Source organism: Amphiura filiformis, chromosome 11 (assembly GCF_039555335.1).
Source record: "Amphiura filiformis chromosome 11, Afil_fr2py, whole genome shotgun sequence".
Taxonomy (NCBI): Eukaryota; Metazoa; Echinodermata; class Ophiuroidea; order Amphilepidida; family Amphiuridae; genus Amphiura; species Amphiura filiformis.
The window spans coordinates 53,385,373-53,405,415 of NC_092638.1; the positions used below are offsets into that span (position 1 = coordinate 53,385,373).

Sequence of the window (20,043 nt, forward strand, 5' to 3'; positions counted from 1 at the left end):
AGACTGTAGTTTTGTCTAAACGAAATATTGAATCAACTGTCTTCATAAGACGGTTTATTATTACGATGGAAATATTAGTCGAACATGTACGCGATGTTCATACCCATAACAGTACGTACACGGCGTACAGGACGGTAACGCATCAAAGAATCGTACCGTATTACAAACGCAGGAGTAACACTGCGCATTGACGCTGTTAGTAAATTCCAATTTTCTTTGCTTTACTTCACCCAAAATTAAAACTGTCTCCTATCGATCAGAAGAAAATCGTATACTATTACATGGAGTGCCAAAGGATATGAAGGGGAACTTTCAGTGGAGGGGGAATTTGACGAAATGGTCAAAAACATGATTAAGATGAGTATTGAATCTGTTTTTCATCTGGACTTACTATTTTTTGATAGCGACAATGTCACGTCTCATCCAAGACGCATCATCAGCCTGACTGATCAGATGGTGGACAATTGACCTGTGACACACTTGATGGTATGACGTCACAGGAGGTTCGCCGGGGTAGCTTCCTGATTGCTGTGTCGTAGGTCCTTGAAAGGTTGTGGCGAAGTCCCCCTCCTCTGTTGAGCGAAGGTTCCTCCCGCCGGACATGTGTGGCCTCCTTGACCCCTCTTTCAAACCACTTATATTCTCTATCGAGTACTAGCACATCCTTATCCTCAAATGAATGATTGGCAAATTTGAGGTGCGTGTAAACCACAGAGTCATTCAAACCTGTAGAGCTATGGGTCTACGGTGCTGATACATGCGTTTGTACAAGGGTTGTTTAGTCTCCCCTATATAAGAGTTCTCACAGTCAGAGTCTTTACACTGGACGGCATAAACAATATTACTTTGTTTATTGCGGGGGGGGGGTGTTGTCCTTCGGATGCAGCAGTTTCTATATCAGGGTATTGCCAGGTTTCAAGGACACGGGGATGTTGTGTTTCCGGAATACACGCTTCAACTTCTCCGAAACCCCTGCAATATATTGGACGTGTGCTCCTTGTGGCAGTGGAATCAGACGAGGTGGATTTTGATTTCGAGAGCTTTCCCAAATGTCCAGTTCTGGTACTCACAAGTACCTTGCCAGATTTCAGATGATTGCGTTCTTCCAACTTAGCCTCTTCGGTCATGTCGGCAGATGGAATTTCCTCAGCGCGATCAATATCGTCCACATAACGAAACCAATGCGTTGGTGGTGTGCCGTTATAGGACTGTAGGGTTAGCCGCTCAAAACGCTCTATGTATAAATTTGCGACGATCGGGGAAACCGGCGAACCCATCGCACAGGCTGATGTTTCTGCTTGTAAAATTTCCCGCCGTAAACAAAATAGGTGGAATTCAAACAAAATTCCAAAAGGGAGCAAATTTGGTCAGTGGTAAGCTTAGTGCGTTGACTCGGAAATAATTATCTGACTACTTCAACCGCACCGTCAGGGTGCCACGCATGTAAACAGCGCAGATACGTCGTAATTAACATGTTAGTTTCGGCATCTTCCACTTGAATATCTTTAAGCTTATCCGCCAAATCACTAGATTTTGCTACGTTGTGGCATGATTTACCAACTAAAGGGCCAATGATCTATAACAATTGTTTGGCAACATTATAAATGACAGAATCAATGCTACTGACTATGGGTCGCAAAGGAATGCCAGGCTTATGAATCCTTGGTAGACCGTAAACAGCCGGTATTGTTTCACAAGGGTACAACTTATGATATTCGATATGATCTATGGCCTTAGCCTTTGTTGAAGAGACTCGATTGTAACTTTTTGTAACCAGCCGTGTGATATCTTTTCAACAGCTCATACACTTTAACATCATTCAAAGCACTGGCTTTCTCCTCATATTCAGATTTATCTAAAACAACCTTTGTCTGCGGTAATACCAGGATGTTGTTGTCTTTACCTAGCGTTGAACTGGCGTTGCGTTGCTCCTTGCTGATATTTGATGGTGGTAGTTTAGCATTAACAAGACAAGCAGTAACTTGATTGAGCACGTAATTCGTCCGCTTTCGCGACGTCCAATTGATTTTGCTTTATTGCCGGTTCCGTTGCTGTGATAAGCTCCACGTCAGGGGCGTCGCTAGACCAATATGATTCGGGGGTGTAGAGCATGTTTTGCCGACGGAAATCAATTTTGCCGCCCCTTCTTCAACAGCCCAAAACGGTTTACCCAATTCTTTTTCGGTGGTTTGAAAACCCACCGAAAAAAAACACGTAGGAGCCAAATTTTTTTTCAACGATTTTTTTTATTAACGAGTAACTACAATCACATTAACAACAGCTATATTACGTATCTTAAGTAACAACAGCACAATTTTGTAACGCATTAATATTTTAGATGGACTCTTGCAATTTGCCGACAATCACAATAGCTTTGACTACTTTTGCCGACAATCATATGGTTTTGACGACAAGTCAATTTTTGCCGACAAAATTTTTGTATGGGGGGTGTCACCCCCATACCCCCCCCCTCTAGCGACGGCCCTGCTCCACGTGTGGAATCCAATCCGGTGTGACAGAGAAGTTCAAACCTCGTGATAAAACATCCTTTTCCGCGTCACTCTCCTGTGACGTCATACCATCAAGTGTGTCAAAGGTCATTATTCACCAACTGATCAGTCAGCCTGATGATACGTGTTGGATGAGACGCGATACTGTCGCTATCAAAATTAATAAGTCCAGATAAACAGATTCAATACTCATTTTATTATGTTTATCTACCTGGACGACTGAGAATTTTCACAAATTTATTGGTCAAAAACCCGGGGTATGTTCCACCGGAATTTTGAGGTGGTGGGTCTTTGGGAGCTGACGGCGTACCGGTAAAAGGGGGTCTTTTGGAGCTGCGAACCGGGCTGCGAACAAGTAAAATGGTGTCTTTGGAGCTACGAACAGTCAAAATCAAGGGTCTTTCTTGGATTTTTGGTTGAAAATTGCCTGAAAAAACAGAAATATGAGGAATGAGAATTTTTTGGGTCTTTTAGAGCTGAAATTATCAAAATCAAGGGTCTTTCAGAGCTCTATTTTGGTTATTTTATTTTTGGGGTCTTTTGGAGCTGCAAAATCCAAAAAAGGGGTCTTTCCGGGGGAACATACCCGTATAGTGCCGCCCTCCCCGGGGTCAAAAAGGCCTAAATATATCAAATACCACGGCTGGTAGCATCCCACGTGGATGGATGGAGGTATGACGTTCCACATGGGAAGCTTCCCTCCTTTGGATACGCCATTGGTTATAATTAAAGACAGGGATAAAAAGAATTTATCGCGTCTGATGTGACTGACAATTACGATCTTTGATTGGTTTACACAGGTTAATAGCGCGTGAAAGGAAGCCCGATCTATCTGGTGCTGATCGGCGGGAATAGCAGCAAATGGCGAAAAATTACGTACTTTTACAAGGCAAAAAGCAGCTTTTCTAGGCATTGTTGACATGGTGCCTTCGCCAAAGAAAGTTTCCTACTATCAAGACCTAACTTTTGAGATGGTTTGCATGTTTAATGGTGCAAAATTAACAATAAGGCGCCCGGTTGTACCGCCGCGTTCAGCAAGTCATCATCACGACACTTGTAAACAAACCGTGCTCGAATTTGATTGACAGATGACGTAGACGCGATCAATTCTTTTTATCTCTGTCTTTAATTATACTTACTTACCCATAAGAGGTAGAGTGATTAACGACGTACCATCCATAAATATGACAACAATCCCATATATCTTCTTAAAATAGTTGACTCCAACCACCTCTCTGATTAACAATGGGTGCATGGCATAATAGATGGATGAAGATGAGCCGAGAACTGCAGCGAAAATTGCCAATGGTACATAGGACTTAGCGAGAGATCCAAGAAAACAAGATGAACTTGCTATGCCTAGGAGTAAGCTTCCTAAATAGAATGGCGACACGATCTTTTTGTCGATTATTGGGCTATAACTTAGTCGTCCGATTATTCCACATATGCCATAAATAGAAAGGAGAAAAGCAGCGTCTGATTTTGGTATACCGAGATTAATAGCGTTTGAAACGAAGTACATCAGTGATGTATGTAAGCCTAAACCTACCACTAAAGGCGAAATAATGCACATCATTACAACGCGAATGGATAGTATGTTAGTGTATGATTTCACAAATGCTTTGGTATGCCTCCTCACATTCGGAGCTACAGATGGTCGCCATTTTGAATTCCTTGAACCAACATGTGCAGTGACGTTCTTATTTTCTATATTAATATATTGTTCATTTTCAGTTTTAACTTGAATCTCTTTAACATCTGGTCGTATTCCCGTCATGCTAATCATTTCAGCTTGACTCATTCGAAACAGAGAGGAAAATACGCAGATATTTCCCAGCATACTACCGCAAATCAACATGGCGCCTCGCCATGAATATTCATCATTTAAACATCGTATTAATGGAGCCAGGAACAGCATTCCTGCGCCGGCACCCGAAATCCCTATTCCGGTTGCTAGAGCAAGTTTCTTGTCGAAGTAGTAACCTAGTACTACAATGCCGTTGGTGTATCCCAAACCCGTGCCGAACCCTGAAGTTTAGAACAACATAAAAATAAAACAATGGTTAGAAATAAGCAGTAATTGCTTGTGTGAGAAAGATTTCGTCAGATTTTGTGTAATTTGATTCATAGAAAGCAAAGACTGGGCAAACATTGTCAAAAGACGTCACCCGGTAAGATTAGCACAATTATGTTATTAGATTCAATCACGGAAGCTCACGGAGTCCAGATTAGGACAATTAATTAAACCAGGGCTGTCAACTCTCACGCATTGGCCGTGAGTCTCACGCATTGGGTCACTTTCTTGCGATCTCACGCCAAGGTAGTAAAATCTCACACCCAGGTAATAAATCTCACGCAAAAAGCTGAAAAATTTGTAAAATCTCACGCATCGTCACGAATAATTTGTTGTTCCAAGATGCAGTTTTAACTCGAATTGGCAACAGATTCGATACCCTCCAGTGCAAAGATACCCCTACTCCAATAACTCAAGAGATACAATCAGTTTGCAAATACTGTTGCTGCACAAGTGGCAAGTAGTTTGCAGACGCTAAACTGGGTGACTAACACACTATTAAAGCCGAAAATCTAGAGAAATGTCTGAAGGTGGAGGAGGCTCAATTATACCAGCCTGAATGAGTCGTACGGAATCAGATAATCTACTTTGCTAAACAAGCAGACTCGCCGACTTGATGGGTGAAAATAAATCTTCCATAATCTTTTATAATAGTCCATGGCTTGTGCACCGAAGTGTAACATAGTGTTCTGACACCACCCAGCCAATGGAATTATGTAGACTTCATCTTAATGAACAACCAGGCTGGATTGCGTCAAGGTAGAAGTTGTGTCGAGCAGATTCACATTTCTTTAAAATGATGGGTGGGTGGTTTCCAAGATTACCAGCTTCCTCTTACATTTCAAATTGTATAGACTTCAAGATGGCCTTTGATTCCACCAATATAAAAGTCATGTTCTCAGTGCTGCGACATTGTGGAATACCAGAGGATGTGGTCAACGCCAAGCTCCAAGTCTTTCAAAACCTTGGCAGGATATCGCCTGGAACATGTGGAACGGCGCGGATGTGTTCCAACACCACTCCCAGCAAACACAAAACGTTTTCGTTCGACATCATTCGCCAAAGGTTAGAAAAGGTTTGCCAGAAAACGTTTAAATATCGGGTTATATAAAGGGTATATAAAGGGTATAAAACGTTTTCATAACATTTAAAAAACATTTTTTGATAACCACCTGCAAATATTAAAACACAATGTTATTTAAGTGTTGACAAAATATTTGCCAAAACATGTTTGCAAAAAAATATTTTACAATAACATTTTGAAAACATTTAAAAAATAGTTTTGTAGTGTGTTTTCTCTCTGTGTGTCAGGTGGCGCTGTGTAGCGCTGCTGTGGTCTTCACAAGAGTACGCCATCTCACTCGATCTGATGCCAAGTGCGTTGCACCTGAGACGAATATATTCGTCTCAGCGTTGCACCTTGCATTCCTTGATTAGAAACCAGCTTCATGTCATTAGTCCAAGATGTTGGTGGACGTCCTCTTCCTCGTCTGCCTTCCATAGCCCCTTGCAAAATCTGTTTTTCTACACCTCCATGTTTCCTGACAGTATGGCCAAAGTACTTCAGCTTTCTCTCCATTATGCCGCTTCTAATGGTTAGACTTGTACCAATCTTGTTGAAGGATATAGGAATTTGTTCTCCTGTCTTTCCATGTCACTTGTAGAAGCCTCCTGTAACACCACATCTAGCTACATCTCAAAAGCATCTACTCTTTTCCTATCATTCTAGGTCATAGCCCAAGACTCGCATCCATAATTGGCAATGGAAAACACGGTTGCACGAAGTAGGCGTACCTTGAGGTCAATGGATAGACCTCTGTTTTTCCATATGCTTGACATGCCCTGCACAGTTGTCCTTGCAATAGCTAGTCTTCTCTTAATTTCAGTTGTGCTGTCACCACTGTTGTTAATCATGGAACTGCTTCACCTCCTCAATCTGCTGTCCATCTATCACAAACTCATCACTTTTCCGCTCTCTGTCTACAACCATTATTTTTGTCTTCTTTGTGTTCAGGGGAAGGTATTTTTCTTCGCTGGCCTCTTTGATGCACTTCAAAAGATCAATCAGCTCTACTCTGCCATGTCTGCTGCTACAAATAAGAGTGGTATCATCGGCGTACCTCAGGTTAGTAATTCTTGTACCGCCAAACTTCACTCCACCTTCAAACCCCTCCAAAGCTGTTCTCATTATGTCTTCAGAGTAGATGTTAAATAGGTTTGGTGATAGCACACAGCCTTGTCGTAAGCCTCTTCCAATCTTGAACCAATCTGTGTCCCCACTACTTGTTCTGACTACCGATTCTTGGTCTTCATAAAAGCAGCTGATCAGATCCACAAGATGACTTGGGAAACCCATCTTTTTCATAGTTTTCCACATCTGAGGGTGGCTAACACAGTCAAAAGCTTTACTTTAATCTATGAAGCACATGTAAAGAGGAAGTCTATGCTCTCTGCATTTCTCAATCACATTCCTGATGTTGACAATTTGGTCCCTAGTCCCTCTTCCTTCACGAAATCCTGCCTGCTCTCAGATATTTCTTGCTCCATTTTGTTCTTCATTCTCTTGATGATGATCTTCAGAAGCACTTTACTTGCATGACAAATCAGGCTGATGGTCCGGTGATTGGCACACTCTTTAAAATTTCCCTTCTTTGGCAGTGGAATAAATACTGTCCTGCACCAGTCTGTAGTAGTAAGTAGTAATGTTTATTTTATTTCATATCGCAGCCCTAAGGCTGAATTACATGGAAACTTACAATTTTAAAACACATCAAAAATATATGATATTATATACAACAATCAAAATACTATATTGCACTTGACACATTTCAAAACACAATTTATCACACAGCAATAAATAAGTCATGCAAATAAAAATTACAAAAGGGGTCAAATTTCATAAAAGTCAACACAATGGCATATAAAAAAAACACTGATGGGGACTGGATGAATTAAGTTAGCAGGACAGTCCTGGGCAGGTAATATGAAAAACCACTAATTATTATTCAATAAACTAATAAAAAATGGGATGGGGCTACCCTGGAAGCGCGAAGTTCTGGCAAAAAGCTGGGACAATTTGTCAGCATTTCGTAGGTTGCGACCATGGACTCTGCCCCTGACAGGGGGAAGTAAATCATTTGTTCTGGTATTATTAGAGAGCCCTTCGGCAAACCTCAGACAATGATCCACCCTCCTGTCACAGAGAGAGTCCAGATCACAATCACTCAGTGATTCAGAATAAGATGTGACATTCCTGCCCAGGACTATCCTGCAAGCTCTTCTCTGCAGCTGTTCAAGTGATTTAGATTGGCCAGCAGTTAAAGATGAGTGCCATGCTATGTCACAATACTCTAAGAGAGGTCTGATGTACCCTCTGTATACAGTGATAAGCTCCTGATGGTTTAAACCAAATTTTTTTAAACATGCACAGCATGTAAATCCTGCGATTGGCTTTTTTTAGTAATTTCCAGGGTGTTCTTGTCCCATTTAAGATTGTTCTGAATCCATATGCCAAGGATTTTGGCATCATTAACATAATCAAGAGGGGTGTTATTTATCTCCAAGGCAGTTGGAAGGGGCACATCTCTTTTAAAACACACCTGGAGGGCCTGACACTTGCTGGGATTCAAACACAGTTCATTGTCACTGGTCCATTGCGAAAATGCATCTAAAACCTCTTGGAGCTTGCCAGACGTGGAATGAGTGCGATTCTCAGCAAGTGTCAGGTCATTGACATATTTCCAACACTTAGAATTTGGGGCAAGATCAGTGGCAGCATCATTAATTATGGCTTGAAATCCCAGAGGACCAACTTTTGTTCCCTGTGGAAGCCCCCCTTTCAGTACTTTAAAATCTGAGAATGACTGATTATATTTGACACATTGCACACGCTCGTTGATGAAATCACACAACCATGGTACGATGCCCCCCCTGACTCCCAAATGAATAAACTTCTCAATCATGAGAGTGTGGTCAACCATGTCGAACGCTTTTGAGAAATCAGTGAGGACCACCGTACCAATGTTGTTGATAACATCAGCACCAGTATGAAGAAAATGTAAAAGACAAACTAGGTAGTGGGAAGTAGACACCCCCTTTACATTACCAAATTGTTGAGTGTCTATTTTCTCTGAAACATCCTCCAGCACCCAGTTGGTAATAAAACTCTCACTGACTTTGGCAAAACAATCCGTCAGGGAGACAGGGCGTAATTTGTCTTCCCTAGGTGGGTGTGTCTTAGGGATAGGAACAACCACAGCTCTTTTCCACTGTTTCGGGACCACACCTTCAGTAAACGAGCAATTGAGCAAGTCAGTAAGAGGGGTACTTAATTCATAAGAGAATTCTTTGACTAATTTAGGGGATATTCCATCAGGTCCACATGCCTTTGATGGCTTTATTTTTTGAAGTTCAGCATAAACATCCCACATGTGTAAAGTGGGTGGCGGTGTAGGAGCTCGGCCATTTCTTCTTTTTCCAAATGATACCACATAGACGCCACATTAGGTCTATCCCTTCTTTCCCAGTTGCCTTCCACAACTCAGAAGTTATATACATTATCAATGCCAGGTGACTTAGCATTTTTCATTTGTTCCATGGCAAGCTCAACTTCGGATCTCAATGGTGGAAGTTCTTCCTTACTCGTTTCACACTGTACATACACCTTGTCATCTTGTGCCTCAAACAGCTGGGAACTATACTGAACCCATCGCCTTTTGATGTCTTCACTTTCGGTAAGAGTGTTACCTTTCTCATCATTTATAACATCCATCCTTAAAACCAAGTTTGATATAAAATTGGATTGATTGAGCCCATATTTATTGGTCGGGCTATGAGTTTTAAAATATTGGACGAGCGGTTTTTATACTCATAGCGAGACCAATAAATATTGGACGTAAAGCATCCAATTTTATCATAACATTATGTTTTGGATCCAATATTTTCACACACTTGGATTCATCAAAACATAATTAATGTTTCGTATAGACCGCTCGAATTATGTGTTTCTTATTTGGTGTTTATTTGCTCTTTCAGTAGCTTCCCAGCAAACACAAAAACGTTTTTAAAACGTTTTAAATTTGCCCTAAGAAAACGTAATTTTTTCTTCACAGGAGCGACTCAGTTTTAAGCGATATAATGGTTGAAATCAGCCCTTGCCTGATCCCTCTGACTGGGAAAAATACAGGTTGACCGTCATTATTTTTACGGCTGACCCTCGAAGTCTACGATGTCCGGGAATTGCCTATTTTACATGCAAAATCATGTCAGTGTTTCTGCAAAGAAAAGGTTGCTTAAATCATTAAAAAAATATTCAATCTCTCCCATCTGTGGTACACTTGCAGTATTTAACATTACTAATCATGACCAATCCAAATTTTGCCAAAATTATGAGAATTGAAATTAAGGGCGCGCAACCATATAATTCTATTTGGCGGTGTGAAATCTGAAGCCTAAGCCTGCATAATCGCCTGCCGAATTCGACTACCTCCTTCGGCCGGAGATTAAGTTCAAACCCCACCTCAAAAGGGTAGATGGAAGTTAACATGCCTTTGACTGAAATCCTATCGAGTTCGACCAGGAATTGCCAACTTTTGTGAGGAGAGGTGCAAAAAACCTGCAATAATTGCAGGTTTTTTATTCTGCATGTTTTATCGCAGTCACACAATTCAAAGACTTGGCACAGGTCTATGAATTTAGCATGTTTGAGTACATCTACTCTTAATATACGGTAATAACTACAATTTCAGGCTGAAAATTTCATTATTGGTTGTAAAATAAAATAGGGCCTATTCTTCCCTACCAATTTAGAGTGCATAGACTAATATTAGACTTTGCGCAAGTTTCAGACTTGAATTGTCACAGTCTGCAAACAACACCCTACGCATACTTTTAGTCTTATCCCTAATTCCAAAACTAGGTCAACTATCAAAATATTTATTTAACATAAGGGTATAAAATTTTAAAGAGGTATAATTAAACTGGTCTTTTTTAAAGACTCTTGTTGTTTCAGGATCATGTGGACGGACAAATCCTGAGAAATATTACAGGCCTAAACAAAAATGAAATTATGTATTAATAATTGATAATTATTGACTAAAGCTGCTCTGTGGTGCCTCCACGTTAGTCGTGTTGACAAAGGTTTCAGAATATTGAATATTTGCCTTATCATATGTACATAGCAATGGTCACTATATTGACTGTTTGTACTTGTAGACCGTTTATGTATGTGAAGCATATTTGAGCTCCGTACGCGGCATTAATAATTTATAATTGCTATTATTCCAATGGTCACTATTGACTGGTCAAGTTTGTGGACAATCACAATACATTCTCTATGGCATCAATTCATGGAACCGACGTTTACGACAAGTGATGGTTTAAAAGGTCCGGGTAAAAGGTAAGACAATGTATATAATTATAATAATGCTTTTGATCATCAGTATTAATTAATAGTTGTGATGTTTCATAACAATTGTGGTGGGCACGAGATTCATTCTCAACTACAACCATAGATTTTAAAATCTATGCTACAACATGACTGAGATCCAGGGCTGAGACCGGGACAACTTTTCAGATCCTTGTTAGAGAAACGTCTTCTACCTCCTCACAAACTCATGTTTTTAACGGGTTTTTTTATTTTTTTATTTTTTTTAATTATTATTTTTGGTTTTGGATAATTAAAACGTTAAAGTCAGCATGGTCAGGTTATTATAAAGGTGACATGAACACGTTAAAACGTTTTGTATGTAACGCCTACTGTAAAATATTTGCAAACGTTTAAAAATATTTTGAGAGTGGGATGGGAGGAGGTACGGTACTAGGCCTAATGTGTACAGTTTCTGCGTCCATCTAACTATAGTATAATACTGCAGTGTATTTCTTAATATTAATGCGTTGATACTATAGGAAATAAGTCAAAAAAAGCAGTACCATTTTTTATATTTCCATATGCGTCGCGGATGTTTTGGACGTTTTCCCCTTCATGAACAAAATCATGCGGATGACACCCCTATTTCATATCAAGCCTTGGGATCTTCTGTATCATGTTTATAGAACCCATACATTCCTCTTGTGTGTCCGCATTATTTGTCTCAATATTCGAGTAAAAACACTGCTAGGTCTTGCTCCCCTCAGTTTTGCAGCAGCAACTTTAAAAACGTTTTTATACCATTACTTGATAACCTTTTGCGAGTGTTTTCGTAAACGTTTTGTGTTTACTATAGGCACACAATCATCTTTCCCAAACTACAAGTGCATGAAAAACAATACCCCACCCTATAAAATGTGTAAAAGTAAATTGTCATTTTCAAAAGTTTTCAGTATGCTTTATCATGTTATGAAGCCTTTACGAATTGGATGATACTACATGATGCACCCGGGGGGGGCACTCCAACTTTGGAGGTGACGCGTACATGTAGGGCTGTTAAGACTCCCCTTTTCAGCATCGCTGTCACCCAAAGACCCCATATTTTTTTACGAACACATGCTCTGTCACCCGAAGACCCCCTATTTTTCCATTTGATCTGTCACCCAAAGACCCTTACAAGTTCAATTTGAACAGCAACTTTCAATTATCACTGATTTTGTTATTTATTTTGAAAAAACACACAGATTTGAAGCCATTTAGAACTAGAAATTCGATTTTCGAGGTTTCTGTGGCGCTGTTTCGGTTCTCACCCAAAGATTCCATTAAAAAAAAAGGTCATTTTCTCACCCAATGACCCCATATTTTTTACATTTTGCTCTCACCGAATGCCCCTTAGTGCGAAAGTGCCAGCCCTACACCTATATCCATTTCATATTGAAGTGCCCCCCCCCCCCGGGCCGAAGTATTTCAGCTTTCTCGGCTGGTCTAAACCTATACCACAAATATACCGTTAAAATTCTTTAACAAATGTGCCTATTAAAACAGGTTGCTCGGACAAGAACAATTTTTTAAGGTAGTTTGTTAACTTTTTATTTATTTATTTATTTTTAATTGTTATTTACCAATATCTGTGTTACAGCTTTTTTTAATATAAATATATAGGGCCTAATAGTAACCCATGAAGATTATAAGGGCGGGTCAGAGGAGTGAATGACCAAACCACACTAATGGTGTTTGCACTTAAATATTGAAACAAGTAAAGCTAACACACAAGAGTGGTATGGGTTCTAAAGGAGATTCAAATGCTTGATATATCATAAGGGGTGTCATTTCGTCCCATATGCATTATAGCTCATTATATTTCCTGGGAAAACGAACGAAACTTTGGTATTGATATTATTATTGGCCTTATAACTCAAGACCTATGGAATTGAAATGGGATTATTGGCTTCCTTGACTCATTTTCGATAAATGATCAATGTATCAATATTTATGAAGCACACTGTCCTTTTAGTAAGTCATATTCTTATATAACACAAGTGGTGTATCAGGACCCCGTCAGATCTCACAGATGGCAAAGATGAAAAATATTCCGGTGCGGAGCATAATTTTGGCCCTGTTTCACTATTTAGGCGCATCAAGGTGAAATTAAAATTTTTTACTGGGCCAATTTGGAATACTTTTTTTAACTTCACAAAGTAAGATGTTTATAATTATACCAGGCTAAAGAGAAAGATTCAAAGGGCACATGGTCGATTTCTGCCCGGTAGATGGAGCCTGGTAATAGCCCTACCACAGGGCCTTTTTTTATTACACATTATATACTATCCGTATACTATACACCATGCTATATACTGAGAACTGCAAAAAACCCAGTGACAGCTCACAACCCACTAACCGCTGTCCCCGGAATTAGCATTCACTGGCAGCAGCTCTCTGGACATGGCCAGGTTTTATGATATAGCATGGTTTTGGATCATCACAGTCAAAAGGCCCTATACTAGTAGGGCTACCTGGTAATAGCTACAAAGGCAAAATGAAGGAGGGTAAAATTGCAATATCGTCCTGATAAGGGACTGTTCACAAACACTTGTTATAGGGGGGCCTGATGCAACAAAATTCCATCGCGAAAATATTTCGCCCCCCCACTTTACAGACCTAAAAATTTCAGGGGCCCCTTTTTTGACATGACAATTATGGGTCAACCCCATAGACGGAAAGCATATAAACTCAATTTTCCCAGGAACATTTGTGGTAATTTTTTAAGGGCCCCCTTAGGAGGGTCAACATTTTTCAGGCACCCTTTTTGCATCAGCCCCCCTAACAAGTGTTTGTGAACGGTCCCTAACTGGCCTGTAGGCCTACTAACAGTTTAATGCTATGGCCTAAAATACTCAGACCCTAAGCTGCATGATGACCATACAAAGGACATGATATATTCGACACCGATCACTAAGTAACTTAAAATAGGTCGCTAGACCCCCCTTAACCACGATGTTTAGCAAATCTGTAAACATTACAAATATTGACGTACTTGTACGCATTTTATTTCAGATTCACAATGAGATTGAAGAGAAATTTACTTTCTATTCCCATTTTCGTCATCAGCATCGTTGGAACATTCTTCGTCATCCTCAATAATCAATCAGGGGAAACAGGTTAGTGTAATATATACAAGGATGATCCCTGTATGATGTATGGTAATTTGGGCAAATTTGGAACAAAATATATAATTTTGGTCCATTTTTAAAACCTTTTTACCCGATGACCCATTTTTTTCAGAATTCAACTACCCTTTTTCAAAACATTTTTCATTTTGTTATACCTAATGACCCTGCTTTTGGAAATAACATTTTTATACCGATAGGCCTCTATACTTTCTGGCGTCGGTATAATTCGTCGCTAATTTTCTCAAAACGTATAATGACCCCGATAATGACAATTATTTATACCATTTTAGATTATGTTTATGCAGAATTCCGTGCTGAATAACATGATATATAATTTAGTAGGGGGTTATCGACTATATTGTTTGAAATAAAAGATTTAAAAAAAGCAGGAGGGGGAGGCATTAGGAATAGCGTAAATAAACTTGAAAAAGGGGGTATAAGGTTTTGAAAAATGGGCCATCTTGTGGAAGTTTCGAAAAAATGGAGCAAAATTATTATTTTGCTGAATTTAATAAGAGAATTGAAAGTTTCTTCATTATTTTATGGCATTTTATGGCGGGATGGATGAAAAGGCTCAAGTTACGGATATTTTTATCTCGTGATATTTGATGCAATTATGTTTTGTAATAATTAGCCTATATTCTTAATTTTTCAGAAAACGTGAAAGAAATTCCACGCAACATACATTCTAACAACAGGCAAACAGAAATTCCTTCATATCCAAATACTGTGGAGGACTCCAAAGAACTTCTGGTAGATAAAAGCAAGAAAATAATTCAAGTAAGTCATGTGGGCCTAAGTATTGAATATTATTGTATGATTTTTGTATGGTCCACTCAGCTTTTAGGTACGGGAGCAGCCGGTCTTACCCCAGTGGGGCCCACTCTGCATCCACTCAAAAGTGTATAGGAGAGCTGTTAGGTATGAGAGCGTAAACCGGTCTCACTCTAGTAGGGCTGCCCCACTCTGGTCCACTCAAAAGTGTAGGAGAGCTTTTAGGTACGGGAGCGGCCGGTCTTACCCCAGTGGGGTCGCCCACACTGCATCCACTCAAATGTGTAGGAGAGCTGTTAGGTATGAGAGCGTAAACCGTTCTCACTCTAGTAGGGCTGCCCTACTCTGGTCCACTCAAAAGTGTAGGAGAGCTTTTAGGTATGAGAGCGTAAACCGGTCTTACCCCAGTGGGGTCGCCCACACTGCACCCACTCAAAAGTGTAGGGGAGCTGTTAGGTATGAGAGCGTAAACCGGTCTCACTCTAGTAGGGCTGCCCCACTCTGGTCCACTCAAAAGTGTAGGAGAGCTTTTAGGTACGGGAGCGGCGGTCTTACCCCAGTGGGGTCGCCCACTCTGCATCCACTCAAATGTGTAGGAGAGCTGTTAGGTATGAGAGCGTAAACCGGTCTCACTCTAGTAGAGCTGCCCCACTCTGGTCCACTCAAAAGTGTAGGAGAGCTTTTAGGTACGGGAGCGGCGGTCTTACCCCAGTGGGGTCGCCCACTCTGCATCCACTCAAAAGTGTAGGAGAGCTGTTAGGTATGAGAGCGTAAACCGGTCTCACTCTAGTAGGGCTGCCCCACTCTGGTCCACTCAATAGTGTAGGAGAGCTTTTAGGTACGGGAGCGGCCAGTCTTACCCCAGTGGGGTCGCCCACTCTGCATCCACTCAAAAGTGTAGGGGAGCTGTTAGGTATGAGAGCATAAACCGGGCTCACTTTAGTAGGGCTGCCCCACTCTGATCCACTCAAAAGTGTAGGAGAGCTGTTAGGTATGAGAGCGTAAACCGGTCTCACTCTAGTAGGGCTGCCCCACTCTGGTCCACTCAATAGTGTAGGAGAGCTTTTAGGTACGGGAGCGGCCAGTCTTACCCCAGTGGGGTCGCCCACTCTGCATCCACTCAAAAGTGTAGGGGAGCTGTTAGGTATGAGAGCGTAAACCGGTCTCACTCTAGTAGGGCTGCCCCACTCTGGTCCACTCAAAAGTGTAGGAGAGCTTTTAGGTACGGGAGCGGCCGGTCTTACCCCAGTGGGGCCCACTCTGCATCCACTCAAAAGTGTAGGGGAGCTTTTAGGTACGGGAGCGGCCGGTCTTACCCCGGTGGGGTCGCCCACTCTGCATCCACTCAAATGTGTAGGAGAGCTGTTAGGTATGAGAGCGTATACCGGTCTCACTCTAGTAGGGCTGCCCCACTCTGGTCAACTCAAAAGTGTAGGAGAGCTTTTAGGTACGGGAGCGGCCGGTCTTACCCCGGTGGGGTCGCCCACTCTGCATCCACTCAAATGTGTAGGAGAGCTGTTAGGTATGAGAACGTATACCGGTCTCACTCTAGTAGGGCTGCCCCACTCTGGTCCACTCAAAAGTGTAGGAGAGCTTTTAGGTACGGGAGCGGCCGGTCTTACCCCAGTGGGGCCCACTCTGCATCCACTCAAAAGTATAGGGGAGCTTTTAGGTATGAGATCGTAAACCGGTCTCACTCTAGTAGGGCTGCCCCACTCTGCATCCACTCAAAAGTGTAGGGGAGCTGTAAGGTATGAGAGCGTAAACCGGTCTCACTCTAGTGGGCTGCCCCACTCTGGTCCACTCAAAAGTGTAGGAGAGCTTTTAGGTACGGGAGCGGCCGGTCTTACCCCAGTGGGGCCCACTCTGCATCCACTCAAAAGTGTAGGGGAGCTTTTAGGTATGAGAGCGTAAACCGGTCTCACTCTAGTAGGGCTGCCCCACTCTGCATCCACTCAAAAGTGTAGGGGAGCTGTTAGGTATGAGAGCGTAAACCGGTCTCACTCTAGTAGGGCTGCCCCACTCTGGTTCACTCGAAAGTGTAGGAGAGCTTTTAGGTACGGGAGCGGCCGGTCTTACCCCGGTGGGGTCGCCCACTCTGCATCCACTCAAATGTGTAGGAGAGCTGTTGGGTATGAGAGCGTAAACAGGTCTCACTCTAGTAGGGCTGCCCCACTCTGGTCCACTCAAAAGTGTAGGAGAGCTTTTAGGTACGGGAGCGGCGGTCTTACCCCAGTGGGGTCGCCCACTCTGCATCCACTCAAAAGTGTAGGAGAGCTGTTAGGTATGAGAGCGTAAACCGGTCTCACTCTAGTAGGGCTGCCCCACTCTGGTCCACTCAATAGTGTAGGAGAGCTTTTAGGTATACGGGCGCCGCCAGTCTTACCCCAGTGGGGTCGCCCACTCTGCATCCACTCAAAAGTGTAGGGGAGCTGTTAGGTATGAGAGCATAAACCGGGCTCACTTTAGTAGGGCTGCCCCACTCTGGTCCACTCAAAAGTGTAGGAGAGCTGTTAGGTATGAGAGCGTAAACCGGTCTCACTCTAGTAGGGCTGCCCCACTCTGGTCCACTCAATAGTGTAGGAGAGCTTTTAGGTACGGGAGCGGCCAGTCTTACCCCAGTGGGGTCGCCCACTCTGCATCCACTCAAAAGTGTAGGGGAGCTGTTAGGTATGAGAGCGTAAACCGGTCTCACTCTAGTAGGGCTGCCCCACTCTGGTCCACTCAAAAGTGTAGGAGAGCTTTTAGGTACGGGAGCGGCCGGTCTTACCCCAGTGGGGCCCACTCTGCATCCACTCAAAAGTGTAGGGGAGCTTTTAGGTACGGGAGCGGCCGGTCTTACCCCGGTGGGGTCGCCCACTCTGCATCCACTCAAATGTGTAGGAGAGCTGTTAGGTATGAGAGCGTATACCGGTCTCACTCTAGTAGGGCTGCCCCACTCTGGTCCACTCAAAAGTGTAGGAGAGCTTTTAGGTACGGGAGCGGCCAGTCTTACCCCGGTGGGGTCGCCCACTCTGCATCCACTCAAATGTGTAGGAGAGCTGTTAGGTATGAGAGCGTATACCGGTCTCACTCTAGTAGGGCTGCCCCACTCTGGTCCACTCAAAAGTGTAGGAGAGCTTTTAGGTACGGGAGCGGCCGGTCTTACCCCAGTGGGGCCCACTCTGCATCCACTCAAAAGTGTAGGGGAGCTTTTAGGTATGAGAGCGTAAACCGGTCTCACTCTAGTAGGGCTGCCCCACTCTGCATCCACTCAAAAGTGTAGGGGAGCTGTTAGGTATGAGAGCGTAAACCGGTCTCACTCTAGTGGGCTGCCCCACTCTGGTCCACTCAAAAGTGTAGGAGAGCTTTTAGGTACGGGAGCGGCCAGTCTTACCCCAGTGGGGTCGCCCACTCTGCATCCACTCAAATGTGTGGGAGAGCTGTTAGGTATGAGAGCGTAAACAGGTCTCACTCTAGTAGGGCTGCCCCACTCTGGAGTCCACTCAAATGTGTAGGATACTAGCTTTTAGGTATGATATGAGTGCACAACCCGGCCTCACTCTATTGAGGCCGCCCCAATCTGTATCCACTCGATTCTACATGATCAAGACTTGGGTAAAATATACAAATATATTAAAAATATGTTCAAAGAAAGAAATTGAACTAAGCTCTCTTTTATGCTCCAAGAAGATACTATGTATCATTTTGGGTACTTTAAATTTATTTCAAATTTGAAATTTGAATTTTTATTTTTTTTTCAGAACAATCACAATGTAGCAAACGTGTCGCATACTCATATGGAATACGACTTTGACAAAGTTCAACAGCACCGTAAAACTCACCTCAACGGCGCGTGTGATCGTCTCAACCAAACCCGTACTCTTCCCGCCATTTCGTGGGCTTCAACTGTCCATTTCATCATCAGCGATAAATTCAAATTCTTGTTTTGTTTTGTACCAAAGATTGCATGCACAACATGGAAAGGTATAATGATAGAACTCTATCATAATCAAGTCGGGCCAACAAAGAGACGGTTTGTTAAATTAGATGAAATCAAATCACATGCAGAAGTTACGAGAAAGTGGCGGGATTATAAGAAAGTTACTTTTGTTCGAGAGCCACTAGCCCGAGTTCTTTCTGCGTACTTGAATAAGTTTCGTGACGGCCCCGAGAAGGCGGCATGGGAAAGACGATTCGGCGCCCAAATTACAAACGTTGCCAGAAAAGGCGACCCACCTAAACGTCGGAATACAGATTTCACATTTGTGGAATTCATCAAATTTATTTTAAATCTTGGACCAGATTTTAAAATGGACCAAATGAAAGATCATTGGCTACCATATAGCTCGTTCACGTCTCCTTGTAGAATACAGTACGATTATATCGGCCATTTTGAAACTCTAGCCTATGATGGTCCAACGATCATCAAAAGATTGGGCGTGGAGAATGTAGTGCAATTCCCGGAAGTACATGGTTCTGCAGCGGTAGATAGACTGCAACAAGAATACGCCAAAGTGCCAATAGATTTAATTTTGAAAGTACAAGAATATTATAAAATAGACTATGAATTATTTGGTTATTCAAAAGAAGAGAGTTTAAAATTAGTGTTGGGAAATAGAACTACTGGCGATATAACTCCAAAGTAGTGATACGTGTATCAATAAGGTTACCGTAATCTTCAGAATATGAGCCGCCGCGCTGTCGTTACTGTAGATTCTCGCATTTGTGTTTTTAACAACAAACATTACGCGTTTTGGCAATCTTAGTTTCTGAAAATAACCGGATCCATCTGGAGATTTCGGATAAATAAAAACTGACGGAAGTCTGATGGTACCAGACGCAATATAGCAAGTATTAAACCTGTTATTATAATCGTTAAACAAATTAAATTGTGGATTTCAACTACAAACCGAATCGACTGAAAACATTCATTCATTCTTTGTTAAAATTAGTTAAAGGCCCATTCAGTGATTTGCTCATCCGGACGATCGTAAAAATCATCAAAATTCAGATTTTGGTACCTTTGTAATTGGCATAGATGTGCTAACATAGCCTGCTAGTGGTTCGGTCGAAAGCCGTGTATTTTAGACAAAATAAAGCATTTGCATGATTCTGGACTTTTGATACTGACAGTACAAAAAGTCCGACTCGAGATCGAAAGAAGCT

General features: G+C 42.1%; 1 protein-coding gene across 1 annotated transcript; it reads left to right on the forward strand.

Moving 5' to 3' along the window:
- Nucleotides 1–10,805: 10,805 nt before the first annotated feature.
- On the forward strand, nucleotides 10,806–19,827 carry LOC140164047 (carbohydrate sulfotransferase 14-like). The gene is made up of 4 exons (XM_072187312.1): nucleotides 10,806–10,981; nucleotides 14,006–14,109; nucleotides 14,777–14,901; nucleotides 18,639–19,827. Exons 1-4 carry the CDS (start codon nucleotides 10,869–10,871, stop codon nucleotides 19,521–19,523), a joined length of 1,227 nt encoding a protein of 408 aa, XP_072043413.1. The 5' UTR covers nucleotides 10,806–10,868; the 3' UTR covers nucleotides 19,524–19,827.
- The last annotated feature ends 216 nt before the right edge of the window (nucleotides 19,828–20,043 follow it).

Excerpts from the sequence above, each read along its gene's own strand:
- LOC140164047 (XM_072187312.1), top strand. The coding sequence starts at position 10,869 with ATGGTCACTATTGACTGGTCAAGTTTGTGGACAATCACAATACATTCT. Across the intron at positions 10,982-14,005 it reads TTAAAAGGTCCGGGTAAAAG|ATTCACAATGAGATTGAAGA; the intron begins GTAAGACAATGT and ends ATTTTATTTCAG. Across the intron at positions 14,902-18,638 it reads AAAGCAAGAAAATAATTCAA|AACAATCACAATGTAGCAAA; the intron begins GTAAGTCATGTG and ends TTTTTTTTTCAG.